This window comes from Podarcis raffonei, chromosome 1 (assembly GCF_027172205.1).
Source record: "Podarcis raffonei isolate rPodRaf1 chromosome 1, rPodRaf1.pri, whole genome shotgun sequence".
In the NCBI taxonomy this organism is placed as follows: domain Eukaryota; kingdom Metazoa; phylum Chordata; class Lepidosauria; order Squamata; family Lacertidae; genus Podarcis; species Podarcis raffonei.
In genome coordinates, this window is record NC_070602.1 from 69,833,984 (window position 1) to 69,859,319 (window position 25,336).

The following is a 25,336-nucleotide window of genomic DNA, read 5'->3' on the forward strand; positions in this document are numbered from 1 at the left end:
GCTGGCAGGGGCTGATGGCAGTTGTTCAAAACATCTGGAAGGCCACAAGTTCCCCATCCTTGCCTTATATTATGGAAAGCTCTTTAGGAGGCCATGCCATGCTGTTTTGATAGTATGCCACATTAGATTGGACTGTCTCAGTCTAATTCATTGAGGCCCCATTTGATTCGTGGCTGATATCCAAATATCCACTGATATTCACTTAATTTATCACCCACCCACCCACACCTTTCAATGGCTATCATCACATGTTATGATAATAACTTTCATAAACAAGTTATGTGTTGTATAAAAGGGGTTCGGGAGGGAGGGGCGCTGTATCTACACACAATCAGAAATTCCTTTTGTAACAAGAAAGTAAACAGTGGCACCCCCCTGACCAAAATATATTTACGTTTGGACCAGTTTGCAGTTGAAACCCAATAGCACAGGATGGTAAAAAAATAATAATCACATGGATCTTAAATAACTGTAAAAGGAGCTGCATTCAAACTGGTCAGATAGAATTGTAAGGTGATGCACAAACAGGACAAAAAAAGTGCTTTTTACGTATGCTGATTGGATGTGAATTGGTTGAAGCACCCGGGAAAGAGATTTTGGAGTCATAGAGAGCTCACTACACACACCAGCTCAGCGTAGAGCAGCAGCGAAAAGGGCAATTTAAAACTGGGAATACTTAGGAAAGGAGGTGAAAATAAAACAGCAAGTATCGCTGCAGCCTCCGTATTCATTGCAGATTTGCATTTAAGGTCACATCGCATTTCGCCCAAAGTCAGATGATTTCTTGAAACAGGAAGAAAAGAGAATGGCTTGGATCATAAGCACAAATCACTTCTCTTGGTGTGAGGGGGTCCCTAATCCCTCTCCAGCTGAACCACCAAGAATTACTCTGGGAGAGATGCAGGATTGTGCAATGGGAAGGGTGAGTCAGGAAAACTCCATTCAGAATGCAGAACTCTGCTTGCATTCCACTGAATCCGAGCCTATGCATTGAGCTTCTCAGAAGACAGTGGTGCTGGGGCTGAAGATGGCTGCAGTTCAGTGGTAGAGCACATGGTTCACATGCAAAAGGACCCAGCTTCCATCCATGGTGTCTCCAGGTAGGACTAAGAATCTCTCCATGTATTAAACCCCAGAGCGGCTGGCAGGCAGTGTTGACAATAGTGAACTACATGGACCAATGGCTTGACTCAGTAGAAGGCCACTTCCTATACTCCTAAGGTGTTAAGCAGTGGGGAACACTCAGGAACTTTTTCTTCTCCTTTGAATGTTGCCTGCATTTGCAAATAAATTGTTGCATGGATGCCACCTTGCGAAGCCTGGGCAGCCCAGTGGAATATCCAAAGTGCTGGATTCCATCTTCCCATACTTAAAAATGCTCTTGTAAACACATCCCCCTGGTTTGAGGTGCATGTTAAAGTAACTGGAAGTTTGAAAGGCCTCTAAGTTAATGGGATTTCCAGAACCAAATGTGTCAAAATCTGCTCTAGTCATGATCTGTGTTTTAGTCTCTGACTTCAGGGTAGGCTAAATGAGGATGCTGAAAGGATTTTGCCTAAGGACTGTGTTTAAGTAGAAGGTGCCCTCGGGGCCAGCACTTTAGGTATTCACAACCACTTTCAGAACAGATTTTTCCTCCTTTCCTTGTAGTGGAGGGTGAAAGGGATATCTGCTTCCGAGTGGATAAAATATTCGGGGAGTGGCTAAATTTGGAGCACTCGTTATGGGATTTAGCAGGTCTGGGTGAAACAAGCATGCCTTATGTGGCATCCTCTTACAGCAGTAGTCCAGTGTAGGGATATTTTTATATTTATGTTCAAGGATTTATGTTTCACCTTTCTAAACACAGTTTTCCTAAGGTGGTCTACTGTTAGTAAAAAAAAAAATTAAAAATCACACTGAAATAGTGGAACTAAAAGAGCAGCGTAAAAGAACAGCACCCAAAAACAGCCAGCAATACCACCATTTTTAAAAACAATCTAAAGCAAAAGCCAGTAACAATTTAAAGTCTGACGCCCTTTAATCAAAGGCAAATTGAAATAAAAAGGTATTGAAGTCTGCCTACATGAAAACAGAAAGGGAGCCAAATGGTACCTCTTGTAGGAAGATGTTGTGCCTACCAATCTGATTGTTGGACCTGCAAGCAGGGGCTGAATTTAAGACCTGGGCAGGTTAACCTGGCACAGGCAGATACTCACTTAACATTCTCCAGGACCATATAGGGCTTTAAGGATCAATGCCCAACACTTTAAATTGGACTTGGCAATGATAGATGGAAAAGGAATGAGAATGGTGAAAAAAGGAGTGGGAAAGGCTACCTGTCGTGGAAGTATGTAGATCCCAGAGTGGTGGTTGTGCATTGAGTCTGATCCTACATCAGAAACAATAGTTGAGAGAGAGGAAATAAGCACTTACTATTTATTTTATTACCTTCATATCCCACACCTCTTCCATCGTGGAAGATGTGGTTCCAAGGTGGTCACCCATCCAAGCATTGACCAGACCCAAACCTCTTTAGCTTTAAAATGGAGGTTTGCCTCATGCGCCTTTAGACCACTCCCTGTGGCGTATTGTTTCTATTGTTTCCCCCCTTTGACACTCTCTGAGTGTTGTAGTCATACAGCAAAACAGAAGCTATGTTTGGAAATATTAACACTTCCTGCATGTAAAGTGAAAGAGAATTGATCACTGTTTTTGTTTGCAAAACTTGACTTTAAAACAAAATGGTGACCCCTCTACATCAAACTATCTTCATATGGAGCCTTGGAAGCTCTGCCACGACGGCACAATTTTCTTGCATAATGGAGAAATATACCACTTTTGATATTTAGACTGCTGAGTAGAAAATGACTTTACTCCCATAACCTTTGGGTTGTTCTCTCCTGCTTTCACTTGACAAAATTCTAGCCTGCTTTATTTTTGAGTCTGCAAACTGATTATATATTGTAAAAGATCAGTGTTTTCATGGGTGAATAGTAATTACCAAGTAATGGCTTAAAACATTTCCTGAAGGAACATAAAGCTGTTTTTTAAAAGTCAAGAGTACATTAAAAGGATTACCGTGTAGATTTGATTTTTACATAACACTAAAATGGATCCCAAATGGACTTATGAAAAAGGATGTTATCTCTTTAATGGAAAGTGCATGGTCTGACAGCTCAGCATGCAAATGGTCTGTAGTTATTCCTGCAAAGAACTGGGTGGGGAGGGAGGCTGTTCGTTCTTTCAGCTGGAGAGGGAAAGTTTTTTTTTAAAAAAAAAATCTCTTCCAACTTTTAATAGAAAATGTTTTGGTTCTGCTGTTATTTGTAAAGGTATAAAGAGGCTAAGTGTGGAAGGGAGCAGCATCTTTTTGAATCGTCGGAGGACCTACATTTCATGATGCACGAATTGAATAAACCAGGAAGTCCATTAATACAGACTTCAAAGGAGTTGTCATTCACCTTTTCTGATACAGAGGAAGTGTAAATGACTCTACAACCATTAGATATTGTATGGGGCATATCTTGAAAAGCTGAATAATAAAAAAAGGTCAGATCCACATAAGTCTCTAGGCCTTTTCAGAAGTTGCAAGGTTTAAACTGTGTTTACCATGTGTGCTGGGCCACGGTGCTTCTATTCAGACACTGTCACCTTGGGTAGCAAAGTCTGGACACACTTGCAAACCTTCCTGTGGTCAAGAACTCTGATTCCAGAATGTCCCCAATTTTTTGGGGGGGGGGGCTTGTAAGCTAGTTCATGTGAACCCACGTACAGGTCCCCTTGGTAGAAGGGGCAGGACTGGTGCACACAGCCCCATGCTGCCAATCCAGTTATAATGTTGTAATTTCTGAATAGGATAACCGGATTTTAGACAAATATATTTTAAGGCTTTCTTTTAGATCCTGAGGCTGTACGTGGAGCAGTTCAGTAATAGTGTGAAATATCATGCAATTGACCAGATTTCTTCCAAACGGATTTGGCTTTTCTCCATTCTTCCGCCTCTTCCCAAACCTACATTGTTACCTGCAACAATAAAAGTGTTATACCGTTTTTTCACAAAAAGCACCAAAACCTGCAGGTCTGAGGGCAGTGATGTGCTGATGACCTGAAGATACGGGGGGGGGGCATCTGTGGGAAGAGACTTCCTCTCATGCCCTCCCATTATTTTGGGCTCCAAAAGTCTTCAGAAATGTCTGTAGTCCTGTAAAAGCTTGAGGCTGGAGAGTTGTCATTTGACTGCATTAGTGCTCCTGTGACAGACTGGTTTAATCTTTGTACACAGAAGAGAACATCAGATGGCCATTTGGCAGTGAATGCTGAAATTCTATTAAGGTTGTGGGGAGGTAGAGCCTGATACACACTGTGTGTGAGTGTGTGTTTTGCAGGAAAGGGGGAAAATGTCTTCCTTGCAATGATAGACCTTTTTAACTTCAGAACAACTTTAAACAACTTTTTAAGTGTGTTAAAAAATTAAGAAAGACAAGATACCTGGAAAGCATGGGTGGATTTACAAACAATAGCTGAAGAGTCAGCTGAAGAATATCATAAAGGTCTAATCCCAAAAGCTATAACTTCATGGAGATTTGGGGTGGTGGTGGGGATACAGTTAAGCAATATTCTTGTATGTGATACAGTGATTGCAATGGATTCAAATAATCAAAGTTTATAACTTCTTAAACGGTTATACAAAGATGACTGTCATGAAATAACATTTTAAGTTCCAAATCAATGTCAGGCATGATGAACAAAATTTCTTCCTCTTTTGGAAGGATGCAGGCTAAAGGGCCCCTGACAGTTAAGTCCAGTCGCGAATGACTCTGGGGTTGCGGCGCTCATCTCGCTTTACTGGCCGAGGGAGCTGACGTTTGTCCGCAGACAGTTTTTCCGGGTCATGTGGCCAGCATGACTAAGCCGCTTCTGGCGAAACCAGAGCAGTGCACGGAAACACCGTTTACCTTCCTGCCAGAGTGGTACATATTTATCTACTTGCACTTTGACGCGCTTTCGAACTGTTAGGTTGGCAGGAACTGGGACCGAACAATGGGAGCTCACCCCGTCACGGGGATTCGAACCACTGACCTTCCGATCGGCAAGCCCTAGGCTCAGTGGTTTAGACCACAGTGCCACCCGCGCCCAATGCCTATTTCAGCAGTCACCTTATTCATTCGACTATAATACACTGTCAGCTCTGGTGAAGAGTCCTAACCCTGGGAGCAAGCTTAGTTAAGATTGGACCACAGCTGGCTATCTTTTAATGGACTGGAACCAGACTTAGTCAAGCTTTTAGTAATGAATCTACTTTAATCTCAAGAAAGGCCGCCTCTGCACCATGCATTTAAAGCACTGGGATACCACTTTAACAGCCATGAGTTCCCCCAAAGAATCCTGGGAACTGTAGTATCAAAGCCTACTGAGAGTTGTTAGGAGGCCTCTGTTCCTGTCACAGAACTACAATTCCCAGAGCTCTTTGGTAAGAAGGATTGATTGTTAAACCACTCTAGGAATTGTAACTCTGTGACAGGAATAGGGGTCGCCTAACAACTCTCAGATCCCTTAACAAACTACAGTTTCCAGGATTCATTGGGAGAAGCCATAACTGCTAGCGGAATAATAGTGCTTTAAATGTGTAGTGCAGCTGTGACCTAAGTCTGGTTGCAGCCCAGTGTTAGGTCTTCAGTGTATTCCATTCTACCCATTGCATTATTTGCAATAACACACACACACACACACACACACACACACACACACAAAACTCTGCATACCAAAGACTATGTGACCTTAATTTTCTTTACACATGGGAGCTCTAATGATAATTTGGTTCTAATTCTGTTTGATTCCGATCCATGAGTGATCAGAGTAATGCCTTCCAGGATCTTCTAATAAGAACACACTCCATTTTCTTGTTTGGGAAACAGATTCTGTAAGAACAAGACAGTGCTAATGCCTTACATTATTGTCACATGAACCTGTCTTTATGTGGAACCAGAGCCCACCCATCTGTGGTCCAGTCTGCCATGGTGGGGGCTGTCCAAGGTATCCAGCAAGGGATTTTTGTTCTAGCACTGCTACCTTGAAATCCTTTTAACTGGCAATGGCAAAGAGTTGAGCCTGGATCATTCTGTATGCATAGCATTTGCTTCATTGCTGAGCTATGGCCCATCTCATAAGGAAATGTTCACAAATAATGTTCTTCCATGAGTTTCTTTGAAATTCAGAGTGAATATGTTGCATACTTTTATGGAAATCCTTGCAGGACGCTGGCATTAAAAATTGAATCAGATTTGGATGTTTTGCTCCTTGATGATTTGTATACCAATAAATGTGCTTTTGCAAATACAGTGGTAGCTCGGGTTACATACGCTTCTGGTTATATATGCTTCAGGTTACAGACTCCGCTAACCCAGAAATAGTGCTTCAGGTTAAGAACTTTGCTTCAGGTTGAGAACAGAAATTGTGCTCCGGCGGCGCGGCGGCAGCTGGAGGCCCCATTAGCTAAAGTGGTGCTTCAGGTTAAGAACAGTTTCAGGTTAAGTACAGACCTCCGGAACGAATTAAGTACTTAATCTGAGGTACTACTGTATATATATATATTATGAGAGTCTGCCAACAATAAGACAATTTTGCTTATAGACTGGACTATAATGTATTATTATTATTATTATTGCCAGAAGATGAGCAGTTGCTTCTGTTTGTGCAGTGTGGCGAGTCTGACATTTTACAACCATTGGAGACAACTTTGAAATGCTGCTTCTTTATTGTGTTGACCAAAGTTAATGAGATTACTTTGCCATTCATTTAATTTTGCCAGACTCCTAGATGCCAGTCTTTTACTGGAATGAGGTGGCTCAACTATAAATGCTGGAATTAAACCTTTTTAAAGCTTGTGCTCTCAAATGCCATGCTGCGTCTTCCCAGTCTCTGACCTCAAACCATAAATTGCTTTAAAGGTGCAGCCGTTACAGAGCCTGACTCCGTTCTTATACATGTTTCCTTGATTCACCCAGTACTTTTTAATTCACAGGAGCATAACTTGAGAAGAATGGGGCTGAAGAGTGCTTCACATTCCAAAATGTCAACAATAATGAATGAGCAGTCAGGTTTTCTCAAGTGAAAGGTAGGGAGATTTCCTGGGAAACTAGGATTTCTCCCTGATAACTCCTCAAGCGTGCCGTAAAAAGATCTAAATTAACTAATAAACATTCACACTTTATAATGTGGGTGCCCTTTGCGGGATCACGCGTGGTGCTACAGTTCCCATGGAACTTTCTAGTAGAGAGGGGACTGGCTTGCCTCTCAGTGTTATTATTTGGAGGTTCACGCCCAGCCACAGTAATTGAGTTTCTTGCTGGAAGGCAGGACCAGCCCCATTTATAAATAGGGGGTGGAGCTGATGATAACCAGGCAGTCGGCTCTGGAGATTCACCCTCCCTACCCGCCCTTTGTTTAATGTTTTCTTTCTAGCAGGTTAACTTTTTCTTCATGTTTCGCGGGCGCTGCTACGAACTTTGATTGGTTGCTGTTAAAGGATCAGGAAGAAATTTTCCTGCAATGGCAGGTTTTGTCTTCCCCACAGCAATTCATCACAACTTTGGCAGTAATGGCCTTGGGTGGAATCCTTCAGTCTTTTTCCCCCTATAATGGGTGTGTGTGTGAAGTGGTGACTCACCCCCCTGTGGTGGCGATTCCAGGGTCCCCTCTTTAAAGGGGTTATATAATGGGTGTCACTGGCCATACACTGAAAGGTTGTCAGTGAACTACCCTGCATGAGGGGATATGGCCTGGGCCACCTGCTATACTTACATCTGGGCCACCTGCTATACTTACAAGTATGTATATACTTACATACTTACCCTGATGTGCCCCAGTTTCCCCGGCTGGGGGGCTGGGAGGGATACACGCCCAAGGCCCAAGCCAAGGTCTTCCTACATTTGGAAGTTTAATAAAGTTGTGGCCTAATTTTAATTCCATAACGTCGTCAGAGTCTTTATTCCTTTCTTATGATCCCTGGGGGCTGGGGCTGTTACGCCTGGTCACGCAATAAACCACTCACCACAGAAATTTGGGCATAGACCAACTGGATCTGCATAGGGCACTCTGCATGCACAGTTGTATGTATCCCCCTTCTCAGTATGATGTTACACTTGCTCCTGGTTCGAAAGCTCCAGCTAGTGCAAAATGCTCTGCCCAGGATATCTTAAGGACCACCTCATCTCTTGTATCCCTGACCAGTCGCTGAGATCTTGGGGCAAGTCTCTGTTGGTGCTCTCCCATGTCTCAGCAGGCACGGCTTATAACTGTGCGTACCTGTGGAACTCTCTCCCACCTGAGATTTGACAGGCACTCCCCTTTGATGAACTTCAGGTTCATGACAAAGTCACTTTCTAGTGGGCATTTTAGGGTAGCGTCCTGGTTACTGTTTCATTTTATGGTGATTTTTTAAAAATCATTTTACTCGCCGTACGGTTTGTTTTTAGGCACACCACTTAAAAATGCCAACGATTCAGCGGTATGTAAATGCCTTTAAATAAATAAATACTTCAATAAAGAAACAAAACTCCCTACATATTGCCTAGCAAGCTTTCCCCCCCCCAAGGGCTGATGAACTTCTGGGAAGCAGTTTCCAATGTGTATATGAGCAATCGGAATGGGGGGGGGTAGGACAGCAGGAGAGCTAAGTACATATTGAAAGCACTTTTGCCACACATTACTAAAAAGTCTTTTTGATTGCCGGCCATAACTTCGGTTCTTAAGAAGTGCGAAGTTATTCTCTCTGAATAAGTAGAATGCCAGTGAGACGGTGGGTGTAATTGTGTTTCAAGACTGGGTTTTTATTTGTTTATTTTTTAACTCCAGTACTTAGTGCGATCTTGGATGCTTCACAAAGAGTTGAAAACTGTGGTGTCTAAGCTGAGGGAATGCATATGATATATTAATACTGCAGGGGGAGAGAGAGATGGTTAGCGCTTAGTGGAAGCACTTATTTCTGAGACATGCTCACTCACTGCCACTTCCGGGTCTCTTTGATTGAGTCTTCATAAAATTCTCCTCAGCACATGCACAGGCCGTATCTGTGTGTGAACTGCTTAGGCTGACTAGTGTAGCTGCTACAGAATCAGACAGCAAACCAGGGGGAGCGTTCCAGAAGAGCAGAGAAGCATACCCAGAAAACCAGGGGGGCAGGGACTCCTGAGGTCCTTGCTTTGAAGACCAGAGCAACATGCCCGCAAGGCATTTTGGGCTCCCAATGAGAAGCTAAAATCTGAAAGCCATATTCACACATGGCCTTTGGTGGGGATGGTGGTTGCATTCCTCACATTGCACGTTGACATCTGCACATTGAAAGCCATGCTGTTTTGATTATGTAGCAATTAAGTTAAACCTTTAGTTTCCCAGTGATTAGCAATTAAAGGAGCAGGGAAGAATGTTTTCCCTGATATAAGGAAGGAAATGTTTGAGTGTGTCTCTGTACCTCAGTGCTAGAATTGCTGCACAGCTGTAAGGTTTGGTAGCAAAGCTTGACAGTGGATGGTTTTGTTCCGTTCCAGCCTATTCGCCGTTTCAGAAATATTTCCTCCCCACAAAGTCCAAATTTCATTCCAAAGCATGAATTCCAAAGCTTAGCATGGATTTTCTTTTCCTTTGCTAAATACAGTTTGCTCCTCAACGTTCCCACTTGCAACCTACAAAGGTCCACAGTGGAAATCCAGACTTGACACTTGAACCCTGGCCTGTGGTTAATCAAGGGAGTTTGTTTATAACGGGATTCAACCATTTCAAATGGGTAATAGTTGGGGGAAAATGGAAGTTATGTAACTCCCCTTTCCTCCCATTTCAGTGCTGTTGCTTATTGTCTTCTATGCAATCATTTAAGTACCAGGAGTCTGTTTTTTAGTCTTCGTTTTCTTCACAAGATCTTCTAAAGAATTACCTCGCAAACCCACGCTTTTGTGCAATGAACTGTGTGATGAGATATGGGTGGTAAAGCACACGAAAAGTGCTCTAGAAACGACAAGCAATAATTATTGTCTCTATCTTTGAAGCAACAATGAATGAAGCATTTGCTCCCTGATTTTAGGTGCGGGTGTAGTAGGGAGGGAATCTTGAGATACATTTGAGTAGAAAAAAGAAAAAAAAGAGTGGCTATTAGGATTCACATACAAGTCTTGGGGGTGGAAACCGCTCCAACTTGAGTTGCAGCCGGAAAGAGTTAAAGCCATCTGCCCGAAAGCATTGTGTAAAACACACACAATGTTGGGGAAATAAGCCAATTATGTGTGCTTCACAGGAGGTGGGGGACTGACCTTTGTGTATAATTAGTTCTTTTATTTAAAGCAAAGATTTTGAATAGAATAACTAATTAGCTGTCATAACTGGCAAATTGAAGATTTTGGCCGGATCCCCTTATGGGATGTGGGAGGCCGTCTTTTCCCACACAGAATATTCGCACGCTTCTTTAATTAGGCCTGCTTTTAGTTCTGCGCGGTGGTAATGAGGAAGCCAGTTTGCCGCACTCGACGGAGCCCCTTCTAACAAGGCATAAAATACAGGTGGAACTAAACTGCCTTCAGCTACTGTTGCTTTAATGTGAAGCATTTCCCTTCCCCAACCCCCCTTTTTTATTAAAAAAAAATCCACGTTGATTGTGAGGTGATTGAGAGCGACTGAGATTGTGGCGATCTCGACAGCGGGCTCAACTCTGGACTCGTTCCTATAAAACACAAGAAGGCAGGGAAGCCTCGAGGCGTCTTTCATTAGCCAGCAGTCCCACATTACTCTTTCACAGACCAATTAACCTTTAGAGTTGCATTAAAGAAATGAGATGGTGAATTTCCATGCTTTTCAGATAGCAGCAGCAAACCTCTTCCAGAGCAGACGACACTGGGGTGTTTGCGCTTGACGTCTAGGGAATCTGTGTGGCTGTGCAGTGCAGGCAAGCAACCCTTCCTGCGTCTGCTCTAAGTCTCAGGCATGTTTTTGGCCTCGTGTGATGGAAGGGACATGCAAATGGTTTTACCTTTTCAAGACCAGCTCAAAAAGCCAATTTAAAACAAAGTTGGGTGCTAGTGGCATGACTCAAACAGACCGCTCTTGCCATGGAAGGCCTAGGCTGATTAAAGCCAGTTTGTCATTCTTTGAACGGCGGTAAAGTCTAGCTTACCCAGTACAATAACAGCCTGTTTAGACACCCTCGTAAATTTCAGTATGACCAGAGGTGGTGTCCATAATTTTTTTAATGTACGCTGAAGCCGTGAGCGCTCCAAACAGGTTTTGTTTTTTGTTTTTACCAGCAGCGAGTCTATTAAATTGAAAGGGCAAGGGGTGGGGGAAGGGGACTGGTCACCAAAAATAGAAAGAGTTCATCCACTGATCTTAAGAAAAAGGTGCCCCAGCCTGCTGGCATTTGTGTTGGTGTGTGTATGAAACAGGAACCTGGAAACCAGCCTTCTTCCTCAATCAACATTTTCTGTGTAATACGTCTTGATCACATATTTAAACAAGCAAGCATCAGTTTGTTACTGCAAATACGTAGTTTCATTTCTAGTATTACCTTATTCTCCCCGTGTGGAATTGTACCTCTGGCAGGCTGTTTATTTCTTTTTGATAAAACACCACATAACACATAACAGCATGCAATAAACTTTTCCCTCACCTTCCTTTCCGGGCTTATGGCTTTGGATGACTGCTGAAGGTGGAAGGAATCGAAATCTTCCGATTCCAACCAAAGACGAGGCTTTTGAATGCGTATGTTATGGAGGACAATTATGTGCAGGGCAGATCTCAAGCTGGTTTAGCAGTCTTCCCTTGCCCTGGGGAATCTTGGCAGTGCACTGCTTTCATTCCTAGAGAAAGGGATGCGGGGAGACCAAGTCTGTGCCAAAACACCATCTTCTGATCTGAAAACCCTTCACTCCTGAAGACTGGGGATTCTTTACCATTACCCACTGGTCAGTGACATGCAGCCTACGTTTTATCCATTTATTTTTGAATCACTTCCTATGATGCATCTTGAAGTGATGTACAATGTAACACAAAACACTGAATATATTAAAAAATTACATATATAAAAGCATGATTGGAGGACAAAAAGTATTTTCCCTAGCTGCCTGAGATCAAATAGTAGGCTTCTGCTGTTTTATGTTTGTGGCATTAAAGTCAGAAAGGAGCTGCTTTCAGGTGCTTTCCAGAATAGTAGTTTTATTTGCCCTTTGTAGGAAACAGAACAACAACAACAAACCATCAGCAATAGTCCATTCAAACCCTGCAGGACTCACTTCTGAGAAGGCCAGTGTGGAACTGGAAATTCCCGTCTTGGGTAGCCATGATGCAAATTGAAACCAGTTGCTTTTCTTTCTGGATTAGTTAATCCAGATCAGTATCCCTCTCGAGCTGTCCAGTGCCAAGAGCTGGCCCCTAACAGATTACTGTAAGGAAATGTGTCTCTTCACAGAAAAAAGGTTGCCCAACCCTATTCAACCATGGCCCAAATTAATTCCTGAGTGCTCTATTTGCATATGGGTAGGGGTCTCTTACAGAATTGTCTGTACAAGTCTCGGAATAATAATTATCAGAATGATAATTAAACTGCTCTAAAATTAATACAATATAGGTGGGCCCTCACTGTATCTAACTTGCAAGGACTGTGGTGATCACCAAGTTGCTGGAAATGGAGATATGACGGCAGCCTTTATATTTCCATGCTGAATATTTCTGTTTCTTGCCAGGGGCTGCTTTAACGCTAACAACATTCTGAACTTGAAAGCACTTCCATTTCTTGAAAGCACCTTATTTCTATTGATACACCGCCCACGCATAAGGCAGTGCAAAACAGTATATACAAATAAAACATAAGATACCATAAAACAATATAAAATAATCATAAGGATGATTAGCTCATCCTGAATTTTTTTTAACAACCGAATAGGCCTATAGCATTTCTTTTAAGTTTTCAGGAGATAGAATCATAGAATTGTAGTTGGAATAGATCCAAAGGATCATTCTAGTCCAATCCTCTACAATGTAGGAATCACAGCTAAATAATCCATGACAGATGACCATCCAACCTCTGTTTACAAACCTTCAATGAAGGAGACGCTACCTTCTGAGTCAGTCTGTTCTGCTGTCGAACAGTCGTTGCCATCAGAAAGTTAGAACCTTACACTTGTCCCTATTGAATTTCATTTTGTCAGCTTGGGCCCAGTTCTCCATCTGGTAAGAACAACTTGAATTCTTCAGAGATATTAGCTTCCCCTCCCAGTTTGGTGTTATTTGCAAATTTGATGAGCATCCCCTCTGCTCCTTCATTCAAGACATTAATAAATATGTTGAACCACAGGCCCATCACAAGACCCTGCAGCACTCCACTTGTCACTGTTTCCAGGATAATGAGTGAGCACTCATTGGCTTCAGTCAGTCAACAAGCAACAAATCCACCTAACAGTAACATTGTCTAGCCCACATTTTACCAGATTTGTTCCACAAGAATATCATGTGGGACTTTGTCAAAATCCTTACTGAAATCAAGACACGTTACATCCCACAGCATTCCCCTGATCCATCAAACTTGTAACTCTATCAAAAAATAAGAAATAAGATGAGTCTGGCATCATTTGTTTTTGAGAAACCAATCCTGGCTTTTAATAATCATAGCATCCTTTTCTAAGTACTCACAGACTGTTTAATTATCTGTCTAGGATCTTTCCTGGTATAGATGTCAAAGTGACTGGCCCATAGTTGTATGGTCCTCATTCCCTACCTTTTCGAAGATTCCCTCTGTCTGAGCATTAGCGAGGATGACTGCTAAATCTCTGCTAGAAGAGTATTCCACAGTATGGGAACGGTGACACCGAGTGTCCAACTTCTAGCGGAAGCAGGACAAATTTTTGAGCCATGTGTAGTGACAGATGCACTTTGCTGTGTACAACATATACATGGCGAGAAGCTCCCATTAGCTGCAGCTTCTCACCTGTGGATACACAGCAGCATGCACACGTGACTCATTATTGCACATGTGATGACGTATATGCAGATTACGGGCAGTCGTTTCCCTGTGGAAATTCTGTGGCATTGGAGCAGCCCTCAAAAAGAATATGCACAGTGGTTTTACCTGCTCTGAGCCATGTCTCCAGAGGCGTAGGACTGGAAAGTTACAAGGCCACAGAGACAATGTTCGCTTGTTATTTGCCACAGAAATCCGCAGTGATGAATGCCGGCAGTTTTGAAATTTGTTTCTCAGTGCCCTTCCCACATCAACCAGTTGCCAGCTAATTACAGCCCCAACTTTTCTACATCTCTATTTGTTCCATCTCCAGGTTGGTTCGGGTGTCGGGGAGAAAAGCATTCCAGACCAAAATGTAATTTCAAAAAACTGAACCCGACTGGCACGGGTTGACCTTGCTCGTTATTATCTGAGTGGGAATAGGGGCTTTGAACATCATATGATCTCTGAAACGGTTGCTTTTTTTCATTAGAAAACCCCCTGCTGAAAACTGACCAAATGTGTCTGTGTGTGTGTTTTATCTTGCAAAGATAACTGCAAAAAGAGAGAGAGAGATCTTTTTCACGAATAACTAGAAGGGAGAAGAAGAAAAATCAGAAAGTGTCCCTCTTTTACCTGTCTCATAAGCCTTTCTGAAGACCATTGTGTCTCTAAAAAGGATAGTAAAGAATCCGAATTGTTTTTGTCTGCTAGGTATGTTGGAGGCAAGAAACCTGCCTATGACCAATTTCCACATTCTTAAAAGTATTTCCTTCTCTTGTTCTAATTCAGCTTTTTATCATTTGTTCTAAAAGGAGACTTTTATGGATTGGAGGGGGGAGGAAGTGAAGGTACATGCCAGTCACAATTTTATAGAAAAAGTCATGGTTAAGGTGTGACATCTCCCAAGGGTAAAACTACGGCTATTTTATGTCCACTCACATTTATGCATGTTGGAAATTCTCCGCTGTCTGACGTTAAGGCACTTGTGTGTGTAGGAAGGGAAACTAAACAACTGTAGTCACAGCCTTAACCTAGTTTAATGCCATCCATAACTTGTATTTCTGGACTCACAGGGCCATGGGCTGAATGCAGCCTTTTCACTTTCTCTAGCTGATCTCCTCCGCAGCCCCTCCACACCCTCCTTGAGGTTTTTTACCCGACTTGAATTTGTCCATGAATTCTGTTCATGCCATTTGCTTCTCTGGGTAGAGAAGAGAGAGAGAGAGTGTAGTGATGATGCTTTGCTTCTCCCAGACCTTTATTTAATTAGCCAATTAATGGTCTTTTAAACTGGGGGGGGGGTATTGTTTTTGTTTGTTACTATATTGTGCATTTCTGTGTTTTTATATTGTACACCACCCTGTGATCCTCAGATGAAGGGCAGTATATTATTATTATTATTATTATTATTATTATTATTATTATTATTTCTCAAGAAGTTACAGGCTACGAAAGGATTGTGGCTAACATTATCTGGTGGCACCATACTGAAAGTGGAGGGAATGGTAATGCATTCACAGCCTAAATGCCACCCACCTGCCCCCATCGAAAAATGAAAGGATACTATGGATTCTTCCATTTTTATTTTTAAAGAGAGGAATGAAGCTCGATGAGACTTTTCTCATGCCTGAGTGCTGGTGAAGTCGTGCTGATGCCTTCTCTGTGGGCCTCCTTCTGTCAAATGTCTGCACCATTAATATATATTTATTTGTACTCCACATTTTTCCCTGACAGGACTCAAGGCAGCTTACAGATAAAAACAAGAATTGCTAAAAACACACAATTAAAACACAATCAAACATTAATAAAATGAAAACTGTATACATATATTTAAAAAATTACAATAAAAACAGTATGGCACCAGCCCTTTCATTAAAAGCAGTCAATTTCCAAAAGTGTGTTGGAACAAGAGGTTCTTCACTTACTGGTGAAGGACAACAAGGAGGGAGCAAGTCTAGCTTCTCCAGGGAGGGAGTTCCAGAGTCTGGTAACAGCACTGAGAAGGCCCTCAATAATACTATACCCAGACTAGGAAAGATCCCCTCATGCCCTTTGACATAACATTTCAGCCTATATGAACTTCCGTAGCAGCTCAACACAACACTGGTGGCAACTTGTATTGAGTGCATGACTGTCATCCCGGCAACTATTTTCTCTTTTCCTTTCTAGCTAATGAAACCAAATATTTCCACTAAAGCTTCTGTTTTGAAAATGGATCTCGCTCCCCTGCATGCAATTTGTTGACATTTTGAAATGAGATTTTATTCCAGATTTGGAAGAAATTGTCAAAATGCTGATTCACTTGACAGGAGTCGAGAAGCCCTCCCAAAACGTGTCTCAAACTGGGTGAGGAGGGGGTGGGAAGATTTGTATAATGAAGCCTTTCAGGATGTTGAAATTAGACAGCCTGTTACTGTATCTCTCAAAGAGTTGGCTCAACGCTTACTGCATTTCCCCCACCCCAAACAGAAAAGGTGTCAAAAATTTAGATTCTGGGGGGGACGGGACAAATCTATTCTGGTAAAAGTAACAAAAGGTGAACAAAATTTGGAAGTGAAACCCAAGATCTTCTGTGGGTGAGCAACTTCTCTCTTAGCCTAGCAGATACCTTTGAGTAGGGTGCCCAGTACAAAAGGGGACAGGGCTAGTGTACCTTTAAAAAGTTGTGTTTGTTTGAAGAGAGATTTTCAGTAGGTATATCTTGCATTACAAAGCTACAGCTGCTGAAATCCTCTCTTCCAAACAACTGCCCTGCCGCAGGTGGGCTCCCAAGGAAGTGGGCTGTGATTGTGGTACCTCTTCACATAGCAGATATAGGTGCTGTAGTCGTGTTCAGGTGAGGCAGAGGTCAAGCCAGAAATCTGGATACTGGCTGGAGGGAAGATGTGGCTTCAAAAAGTTTCCTCTGAGTACCTTCTGCTGCCTTCTGAAGGCTGGTGGATCAGTCCTGTTGGTGACCCTCTGCCCTTGAAATGTTGCTGCCTTGCTCTGCAGCCATTGTCTGCTACGCCATAAAAATGACAGGGGCTGCCCCAGAAATCTTTGGAAGCATCCACAAAGTCGTGTCTTCTGTTCAGGGGAGACAAGGAGAGGGAGGCATCCTCAAGATCAGTGTTTGAGAAATGTAACCATTGTGAGGGTTCTGCCCTAAGCTTTCAAAACAGGTGAGATAAAAATCCAGCCCATAAATGAAAGTCACCACATGCTCCGGAGTCGTCATACTGAGTGCTTTCTTACTCCTACCCCACAGATTTTGGTGCCACTGGGAGGCAATTGATCACTGCAAGATGCTGCCAAGACAAAATATGACTGAATTACACCTCCCATTTGGGGTGTACAGCAACCCTGTTTGTTTCGTTTTGTAATGGATGGCTGCACTCTTTGCTTTGGAGAAATGCTAAGTATCTCACTCCACTCTGAACAAAAATCCCAATCCCTATATGGGTCTGTGCTTACTGGGTTTTATTTATTGAACTGGATTTCAATGTCATAAAGTCTGATACAAAGTGGCCCGTGTTAGACATACCTTGGGTTCAACTGTGAGAAGTAAGAAAGCATTTGTTCCTTTACATGGACACTTCTTGGATCAATAGTTTTGGAGTGTCTTGGGCCAGCTTTGGCATCCCTCAGCTGTCCATGTAGCGGTTCTGGTGGTAACTGATGCAACCTATAAGAGGCAGACAATTTTCTTTGTCCGGTCTCAAGTCCTGTCTCAGCATTTTCCACTTCACTATTGGTCTCATATGGAGGGAGTCTTAGAATTGGAAGACACCCAGTAGGCCGTCTAATTGAAGACCATACTCTGTGGGAAATGGGCTGTTGGTTTTATTAGCCAAACTAAAATTATTGAATATCACGGTAAATGCAGCAATGCAGCTGCAAATGGACTCCTGAGTCCTTTCCAAAGCAGATTTAATTGAAAATAACTCCTATTGATTTCACTGGAACTTTTAAGCTAATTTACTTGGGATCATGCCTAAATATACATGGACAAAGTCATCCATAAGCAGACAATGGCTGTACAGTTAGAGGGTAGACTGATGAACTCAGTAAAGGGAAAGTTGGATTCAGCTCCCCATACAGCCTTGGAGTTGACCGGGTGGTCATGAGGCAATATGTTTCAGTCCAATCTGTACATTCATTCCTAAGTCTTTTCTGTCCCATTTGCACATTAATGCGTACACGTGTAAGCTTTTAAAAAAGAACAGTCTGCATCAAAGTATGTATTTGTGAAGTATTGCCACAAAAGACACATTTCTAAACTTAATATTACTCAAAACTATGTGTATTCAAACATATTTTATCTGAAAATACAGACTTCTTATAATTATTATTATTATAAAAGCTTTTCATTTACAAAAAAGAAATACCATTGATAAAACACAACAGCACTCAGTAAAAATAAATAATTGTCAGTAAAATACGATCAAGCAAGAGCATTACTGGTCAGGTAATGGCTAGGTAAATGCATTTTTTTTAGCACAAGAACTACATCCAGGGGAGAGTGAAATCTGAAGGAAAGCTACACTCTGACCCACACCTCAGTTCATCGGAAGAATTTGCAAAGGACAAACTCTCCAAACCTCTCTAGATCCTGTGTGCAACTCTGACCTCCTTAGCGGAAGAGTAGGATACACACAGTTGACAAATAAATAATAACAGGGAGCTACTCAGGGGAGATCTTGTGTAATGCCTATGCATGCATCCATATATTTCGAGTCACAGACATATTTTGAGTGGCACTATTGATTGTGTGCCGTCTTTTGAGAACATGGTTGTATTTTTCCTTAGTAATATGAGTTTGGTAGGCTTTTTTTTTAAAAAAAAGTCAAAAGTTGCTGGCATTAACACTGAAAGTGGATTTTTGTGACTCCAGCAGGCTCAGTGAAGAGGGCTCTTTTTAAGTCTCAAGGGTTTTTGAACATTACTTGACCTGTCTCCATAGTACTGAGGCCATTTTTGATAACGAATGGATCAATACCTCCCTGTTTGTCTTGAAGTGTCTTAAGTGCTGTTGTTGTCCGCTTGCAGTTCTGACAAAGCAATTATTACTGTAAGAGTGGCGGTTTTTATGTGTTGAGCATTTGCTACCCTCAGGTCACCCTTGCTTTTAAGGAAAGCATAAAATGTCACTTGCCATAGCGGGATTAACTAGAACCACTATGGTTAAGGGTCTGTTAATAATTCCATAATATATCCTGCTTTGGTCTGAAAACTACTTCAACTTGGCAAGAGAGTTTTTCCTTTGACTATCCTACTAGCAACCATTTCCTTCTCTCCTCATCTCAGGCCAAATAAGTGCGTTGGGGTTGAGTTTGTTTTTAGTGCAAGGAAACAATCATTTTTAACAGGGATATTGATGGTTCCTAAATATTCAGGACTAGGAGCAAAGACATTTGCTACTGGGGGCAAGAGAAGAAATTATTATTTTCTAAGAAACAAAACACAAACCCTGGAAATCCTCACACACAGATGGCTAACTTATTTACTCTGCTATAATTGGGGTATAGTTATATATGGTTCCACTGCAACCAGAATTTGACAGTGCTCTTTGCTTTCTTCTTTGTACCTCGTGTGTATGTAATGGGACCTTTTGGGATCACCCCAAGAATAAAAGAATAGTATTCAGAATGGGTATCATTATTATTATTACTATTATTTATTAAATTTATATACAGTGGTACCTCGGGTTACATGCACTTCAGGTTACAGATGCTAACCCAGAAATAGTACCTCGGGTTAAGAACTTTGCTTCAGGATGAGAACAGAAATCGTGCTCCAGCGGCAGCAGGAGGCCCCATTAGCTAAAGTGGTGCTTCAGGTTAAGAACAGTTTCAGGTTAAGAACAGACCTCCAGAACGAATTAAGTACTTAGCCCGAGGTACCACTGTACTGCCTTTAGTCCAAAGATCACAGCATAAAAATACAAAATGAGAACACAAAATGCATAAAACAAACAGACAAACAAACAAACAAACCAAAGAGAAACACATTTAAAATGCCAAAGAATATTTAATCAGCCAAAGGCTTGGTTATAGAGAAACGATTTTGCCTGACACCTAAAGATGCATAATGAAGACACCAGGCAGGCCTCCCTGGGGGGAGCATTCCATGGGGGAGCCACTGCAGAAAAGGCCCGTTCTTGTAGAATGCCCATGTGATACCTTTTCTCGTGACATGCTGAGAGGCATACTACTTTATCACTACATTCGGAAGCAGCTTCAGGTATTGACCAAGGTCCAGCAATTGACCTTGATGGTTGAAGCTCCAGGGAAGTATCTAGGATTAGCATGCCAGTCAATTGACCAAATATTGTCAGCTGGCCAGCTGTTACTTGACTGTGGCCAAACATTGTCAGGTGCTTTAAGAATTCGCCTCTGGCCTCCTTAGCATAATTGCCTTTCAGTAGCAGCCCTGGGTGAAGCTATCCAGCTGCCCACTCCCCAATACTTGTGTTGACTCCAGCTACCTGGACAGGCTGTGCAGTCCCAGCCACCCCAGCCTCATCCAGGTAAGGTACAACAACACCGACATCATCCAGAAAGTGGCGCAGTGGCCCTGCCTCAGCTCATAGGCCACTGTTGCTGCCTTTCAGCTTCTCACTGCAGCTTTTCCTACTCTGCCCAATGAAGGGGGCCAGGCTGGTGTTCTCCTCACAGTGATGTTTATCTTGAGAGCCAAAAGGTGCAACATCCCAGCAGCTCTTGGTTCCCTGATCAGTGGGAGAGGCTACTTACCTCTTTTTCCTTGTTCTATTTTATTTTGCCAGTTTTTCAAAAAGTTGCAACAGGTTGATCATGCCAATCAACAAAAATTAAAGTCTGTCGTGTCTGCATAAAGCCTGTCTTCTGAAATGTTTTCCCCACCCACCCTTAATGAAGCTTTTTGATCAGACTCGCTGGAGTAGTTCTGGAAGTCAGGCAGAAGAATCGGTAGAGGTAGCAGAGAGGTTAACCTCAACTAGGTGGGCAACCTGCAGACATCTGGATGTCCTTGGACTCCAGGTCCCATCATCCATGACTATTGGACGTGCTGGCTGAGACTGATGGGAGTTGGAGCTCAACAACATTTGGAAAGCCGCAAGTTGCCCACCCTTGACGTAAGCAAAATCCATGGTTTCAAGCCAGCTTGATTATGGGGCAAATTATGGCCATATCCCTGCAACTAATCATGCTGTTCAGAGCAAAAAAAAATGGGACTCAGATTGTCTGTTCACTTAGTAGACAACCAGCTAGAAAATACCAAGAACCTGCCAACATTCTGTACTGGGGATTTCCTCAGAGAGCTAGCAGGAACCTGCTCAGTAACGTTACCTGTACCGTCCTCATGGGTGTGCTTTGTTGTTCATAGGTGTGCCAATGTTATCCGTCCAGCCGAAAGGGAAGCAAAAGGGCTGCGCTGGCTGCAACCGGAAGATTAAGGACCGATACCTTTTGAAGGCCTTGGATAAGTACTGGCATGAAGATTGTCTAAAGTGCGCCTGCTGTGACTGTCGCCTGGGAGAGGTTGGATCAACACTTTACACAAAGGCAAATCTCATTCTCTGCCGCAGAGATTACCTGAGGTAAGTTAGGTTTTATGCCACACCTGCTTATAAGCATCTCACTCGATAAACTGCTTTCTTTTTCTTCCTGCCAGGGGCATTTAAGACGTACCTCTATTGTTTGTTTACTTTATTTCCTTTTGGAAAATCTGTGGCGTCCCTGTACAAAGAAGATCAACCCCCACAAAACAAACCTATGTCAACTTTTCGTGAAGAATAACTTTGGTGGGGTGCTTTTTGTTGGAATCATAGTACAGGAGGAAAGAGTTATACTCCCCCCCCAAGCCCCAAACTGCTATTTAAATAACAAAAGACACATGAAATGCATTCACACCTTAAGTTTCTTAGTTAATTTTCTATTCTGATGCACCTTCAAAGGAAATTATGCTTAAATTTTTAGCAGTAAAGTAAAATAGAAGGCCTGTTGGACCTTATTTGTCTCTCTTTTGGCCAAAGTTGCTAGGGATTGGGGAAATGAATTGGGATTGCAAACATTCCCTCCTTTGCCCTTCTTTTGCCCCAAATTGCATAAGTACTGAGCAATCAAAGGGGAATCCCTCAGTTATTTGAATGCAGAATCTCCCATGATCCTGAGAAACCTTCAAAAGATGGGTTTTCTCGCCCGGGGTAAGGAGGAGAATTCCCACACTCCCCCTTCACTGCTTACTTTTTCCTGCAGTGAGGGGAGTAAAAGTAAGAGAAGTGCATAAGTTTTACTCGTAATTTAGTAACAATTGAGATACAATCAGTTTCCTGTGAAATTCAGCAACAAAAATACTATGGGGTTGATACTCAGATACAAATAGAAATACACACACACACACACACACACACACACACACACACACAAACAAACACACACATACTCAAACGGGTATGGGGTGCCTGTGCACCAGGAACTTCAAACTTCATGGCCTGTGATCTGAAATAATGGGAGCTGTGGTCCAGCAATATACGGGGAACCATGTCTTCCCAAACCCTGTGCTATAGGCAGGGCTTTTTTTTCAGCCAGAACGTGTCATAACTCAACTCCAGCACCTCTCAGGTGAGCACCATTGCCATTCTAAGAAAATGAGGGGGATGTTCATGGTGAGTTCCAGCTCCTCTTTTTCTAGAAAAATAGCACAGGCTGTACAAAACATTCTTAGTATCATGAAATAAAGGAAAGGTATGCATGCCTTACAATGATTTTACCTTGTTTTCAGATACGGGCTGAATAATAATGTAGCTCTTGTAAACGGGCCTAACTGACACCGCTTTCCAAATTCCAAAACTGCCATTTTCCACCTCAGCAGCGATCGTGTGAACCAAGCCTATACAAAGTGTGTGGATAAACTTTTGCTGAAGATGTTTTATATGCATTGAATCATTCTTAGCCCCGTTGTGTGGATTAGGTGGGCTTGAATGGCTCCTTCAGCTTTCTTGCGGGGCTCAATAAATTTGTTAAATATGATGCTGTATCCATGTAGGATAACAGAGGTGGTTTTTTTAAAAAAAAAATATGGCAGAAAAGCTTTCAAATACCATTTGAAAAGTATCCCCGGCTCTCTTAGTGCACTGCAACAGGGCATTGGTCCCTGGCACAGAGGCCTGCCGTGCTGTAGCTGAAGAGGCATCATCCTGTGTAGGGCAGGTGGAACGGGACTGTCCCACTCAGGCCCTCTTGCCATTTCAAATGCATTAGCACACCTACACACGCCATTCCCTTTACTCCTACGAAATGCCAGCATCGCTTTGTACCAGAGCTCTGGGATTTGGGACCTCTCTGTCCTTTCAGGTGGCACGCAAGGGACTGCAGGTGGAATCGGCTATTAGCTGTCATGCCAGCATAGGCAAAAGTGAGGGAAGGTGGCCTGGTTCCAGCTCCAGTTCAAAGGCATAAATGGGTAACACTGAAGACTGTGGGCTTCTGCAGATGACTTGCTTATTGAGCATCCGTCCTCATTTGCTTGCACAAAGCTTACACAGAGGTTAGACCATGTCCAGTCTTTACCAAGCAGACATTCTCCTTTGTTTGCACAGTGATTATACACCCTTCTGTTGATTGTTAGTTCTGCTCACACTTTTCAGCGCATTTCCTGTCACTTTCCTAACCATAAAAAAGTTTGTTTGTTTCTTAAATAGATTTGTTGCTCCATGGCGACAGAGTCCTTTAACCCACTTTAATTGGGCAAACCTACCTTTCCGGTATGCACTGGAATCCCTCCTGCAAAATATTGACACTCTGGAGGTGTGACCCCCTGTTAGCTTGTATCTTTTGCATCATCACCTTGGCCCTCAGTATCAAGACTAGGGCTGCAAATGTTCTTGACTCTTTCCAGAGAGAAATCATCACCACAGATTTGGAGGGGAAATGCAGCCTTGGCATACTAAAATGTCCACTACCCCTCATTTTAAATCAGTCCTCAGAAAGGTCTCAAAATCTTACCTTTGGGTATAATTAGAATCATAGCACTGCATGGAATTAAAATCTTGTTTGTTTGCTTTCTTTATTAGATTTCTTACCTGGCCTGTACCATAAGGTCCCAGAACAGATTACAGCAATAAAATATACATTTATAAAACAAATAAAACAGAGCCATAAAAATGTAAAAACAGTTCTATACATAAAAGAGTTTAAAACAATGTCATATCTAATAACAATGCAAACATTTGAAAGCAATTCCATATATATATAAACAGTTTAAAAATACTTCCAGTACAGATGCAATCTGGGAAAAGGACTCATCCATCAAAGGCTTGTTGAACACTCCACCCTGTGGAAGGCTACCGTCTTCTCAATAGACAAATGTAAACTGTTTCTGGTCCACAAATCAGTCCCTTGGTAGCTATACTACACTGGCTCTCATCTTCTGGCATCTTTGTCTGTTTTTTTTGTTTGTTTGTTTGTTTTAATGTAACATTAGCATCCTACCTTTCCTCCAAGAAGCTTAAGGAGACATATATGTTTCTTCTTCTCCTTCCCATTTCCTCCCTCACAACAACCCTGTGGGCTGAGGAATGGGGACTTTCCTAAGGTCACCTAGCTTTATGGTTGGGTAGGGGCCTGAACACTGGTTTCCCAGGTCCCAGCCCATCACTCCTAACCACTACACCACACTGGCTCGCAATGAAGAAGGCACTGGCATTTCAGGGAAGTAGAGGGCATCAAGCGTGAGACGGACTTGTGCCTCCACTTGCCCTGCTTCTTGTGTGAGGCAAGATCTGCAAGTCTCCTTTTTCCATTGAGATGTGTGATCTCAACATGCATACTCCCCCTCCTTCTGTTTTGAGTGCCATTTGCATTGCTCTTCTTAGCTATCAAATGGAATTATGGTTAGTTGATTATTAGCTATGGCCCCACAACCCAGCAAAAACTTGTCACAGTTGAGACTCACGGAAATAAATAGGATTTTAGTTCATCACAGCCAAGTCCCATTTCAGTAGTCATAACTAGCTTTTCCTGGATTCCGCCCAATGCCTTTTTGAATGTTATAAATAACTCCTCGCTCTTTCTTGTAGGAGCTATTGTAAATGAACCTCACAGACCTGCTATCTGAACATAGATTTATGCAAACGTCCATTTTATTTGTTCAAATAAATACTTTGGAGAGGCTTCTTGTACTGAAGCATGTAAACAATCACCGTGAACCATGTCATGGCTGCGGGTCAGGTTGTATGATACGATTTCAGGGAGATGATGTTCCTTTCCTGCCAGCCTTAGCCGACTTCAGTTCCATTCTTTTTTTAAAAAAAAATATTTTTATTAAACAATTTTTTATACAAACAAAACATACATAAACAAACAAAGGACAACAAAACAAAAAAAGAAAAAAGAAACAAGTACCATTTCA

The 25,336-nt window shown here is 42.3% G+C and overlaps 1 protein-coding gene across 3 annotated transcripts in view; it reads left to right on the forward strand.

Moving 5' to 3' along the window:
- The window catches only part of LMO1 (LIM domain only 1), a 99,661-nt gene that overhangs the window by 48,078 nt on the left and 26,247 nt on the right, over positions 1-25,336 (forward strand). For all 3 annotated transcript variants that reach the window (XM_053392124.1, XM_053392107.1, XM_053392114.1), the window contains exon 2: positions 21,311-21,524. In XM_053392124.1, coding sequence (XP_053248099.1) covers positions 21,311-21,524 — 214 coding nt within the window. The remainder of the gene's footprint in view (positions 1-21,310; positions 21,525-25,336) is intronic.